The sequence below is a fragment of the Penaeus japonicus genome, unplaced genomic scaffold (assembly GCF_977035675.1).
Source record: "Penaeus japonicus unplaced genomic scaffold, GWHDUDI00000001_assembly GWHDUDI00000020, whole genome shotgun sequence".
Lineage (NCBI taxonomy): Eukaryota > Metazoa > Arthropoda > Malacostraca > Decapoda > Penaeidae > Penaeus > Penaeus japonicus.
In genome coordinates, this window is record NW_028234422.1 from 15,554,633 (window position 1) to 15,557,132 (window position 2,500).

The following is a 2,500-nucleotide window of genomic DNA, read 5'->3' on the forward strand; positions in this document are numbered from 1 at the left end:
TTTTCTTTTTAACTCCGCACTATGATCCCCAAGTGACGATAAAACGCAATAAGTTTTTCTTTTTATTCATAACCTCTACTTTATCATACATAACGATAGAGTTGGATCACATTTATGTATTCATTTTCCTACTTTACCTCTGCCGTACCACTATCAATTATTTCAGCTTCCAGTTTTGTAAACTTATCAATCATTGAATGTTTTCAATATTTAGTTGTCCATCTTACTTACTTGACCTCCAATTCCGCGATAACTTCATACTTTGCCCCTGCAGCTTCTTGCCGTGCCTGGGGCGTCTGTCTCTCCCCTTGCGGAACCCCGTCCTGTATGATGCGAACCTCAATCTCTCTCTGATTACTCATCTTGATGCATTTCGTTTCAGGGTCTGCTCCGTTGATCGTGACCTCTTGACCTTCTCCCAAGAAGAGCAGCATGCCTGTGACCTCGCCTTCCTTCCGAACGGTCACTGTCACTGACCCCCCGCCGCGCAAGCTAGTTGAATTGCTCATGCTACTGGAGGCTGTCGTTAGAGAAAGAGATACGAAATGGCGTGTTTCTGGTCTGTTGATGCGACCCCCTGGCTTGAGTCTACGACCAGATATGTTTGTTAAAATTCATGGTAAAGAAGAAGGAGAAGAACAGTGATATGTAATAATAATAAAATATATCCTAAGTAATAAAGTACATTGACAGAATTATCCATATGTACTTTAGACATTGGTATTAACCCAAAAACACTTCCGATGAAGCCTACGGGGTGATTGATTAAACTTCCAATAAGAATAAGTTTAATAGGCATGTATTTCTAATAGTTTCTGCTGAAATGTTTATTTAGATATAACATTCTCATAGAACAAAATCTTAAATATTCTTGAATAGTTAATCGAGAAACGCCGTTGAATCAATAAACCTAAACCTTGCATCGCCAGTACATAAGTATCAGTACTGTTAAATATCCGTAAATATATATTAATTCTGCATACATATTTTTTCATAATTTGATACATGCAGTGATTTCAACCACGTGAAGTTCCACTCTCTATTCGCCACACAATCAGGACATGCAATTCTACAAAACAGAAGTTAACCAGTGAACCAAAACCCCCTTTGTCTCACCCACGAGAGGCAGCATCACTATGAGCGACACAACCAAAACATCGGTGCAAGAACGCTTGAATCTGGAAAGAAATTACGTTTATTCCGATAAACCTGCTTTCAATAGCTTTGAAAGGTGCAAATAGTAAATGATATTGGATGTAATTTTATTAATGATGATATTGATCATGCTCTGAATGGGAGATGCCATGACACTAAATACAATTTTCTATTTCTGCTTCCATTTCGTATAGAAAGGTATCATAACTGACCAAATAATACGGCTTCTGCTAAACTGAATGTTAGAAATGAGATAGAGAGATAGATAGACAGACAGACAGACAGACAGATAGATAGATAGATAGATAGATAGAGAGATGAGGGGTGGAGAAAGAGAGACAGAGAGAGAGATTGAGAGAGAGAGAGAGAGAGAGAGAGAGAGAGAGAATGAGAGAGAATGAAGGAGAGAGAGAGGGAGAGAATGAGAGAGAGAGAGAGAGAGAGAGAGAGAATGAGAGAGAGAGAGAGAGAGTGAGAGGTGAGAGAGAATCCTACAAAGAAACACTGAAATAGACACAAAAAATCACACACACACAAAGGAAAGTGTGAGAAAGAATAACCAAACAGAAGCAGAGTAAAGAATCAGCCTTACCTCATTTTGCTTTTTCCCGCCAACTCAACTGACCGAGAATTATCTCACTTTCCGCCCTGCCTGCTTCGGGTAAAGTGAGACTCAGGAGTCTAGACGGAATATATAAGTATCGTAGGCAGTTATCGTACAGTAACTATTCGCTCTGTAATAGTGCTCATGTCAGGTATTTCTGAAGTCAATTTGTTATTATTGTTTTTCGTTTCCTTTCTTACTCTCGCTTTTCGTTCTTGTTGCTTTTCATGTAATTATTACCTCTACCAAAGAATTGGGTTATGCTTTAAGCCACGTAAATTGATCTTGGTTTCCAAATAAACTGTCGTTTATGAAAAGAAGTTATTGACGTATTGCGATGAAAAATATGACCAAGTTGTTTGTAGCCAATAGACTATATGCATATAATAATGATCATTTATTCATAGATTCAGTTTTTAGGGATTAACATACATTTGAGAGACTACAGATAATTGGCTGAAAGCAACATGTCCTGGAAAAAGTCGTTGCACTTCAAGATATCGTCATCACCAGCCTGTCAATTATCAAAACTTATCATCATCAACCGGCCAAGGGCACAGTCGCCGCCTCGATGGAAAAGTAGAGTCAATTAGACTTTGGTAATGACCTAAGGTGTGACTAGACGATGGCATATGTTACGTGTAGGTTAGGAGTAGATGTTTAGGTCAAATTCAAAGTTGATAGGATAGATTATAAGTAGAGATTGTTGTAGATGAGGTTAGATTTAAGAGCAGATTTGAG

The 2,500-nt window shown here is 38.4% G+C and overlaps 1 protein-coding gene across 2 annotated transcripts in view; it reads right to left on the reverse strand.

Moving 5' to 3' along the window:
* Window positions 1–1,894, reverse strand: part of LOC122260100 (techylectin-5A) — a 3,536-nt gene extending 1,642 nt beyond the window's left edge. The window contains exons 1-3 of one of the 2 annotated variants that reach the window (XM_086548060.1): window positions 1,748–1,894; window positions 1,117–1,178; window positions 232–577 (exon numbers count right to left, since the gene is read on the reverse strand). In XM_086548060.1, coding sequence (XP_086404186.1) covers window positions 232–577; window positions 1,117–1,178; window positions 1,748–1,752 — 413 coding nt within the window. In that variant the 5' untranslated portion in view covers window positions 1,753–1,894. The remainder of the gene's footprint in view (window positions 1–231; window positions 578–1,116; window positions 1,179–1,747) is intronic. The other variant, XM_043027211.2, reaches the window with a different exon arrangement.
* Window positions 1,895–2,500: the final 606 nt, after the last annotated feature.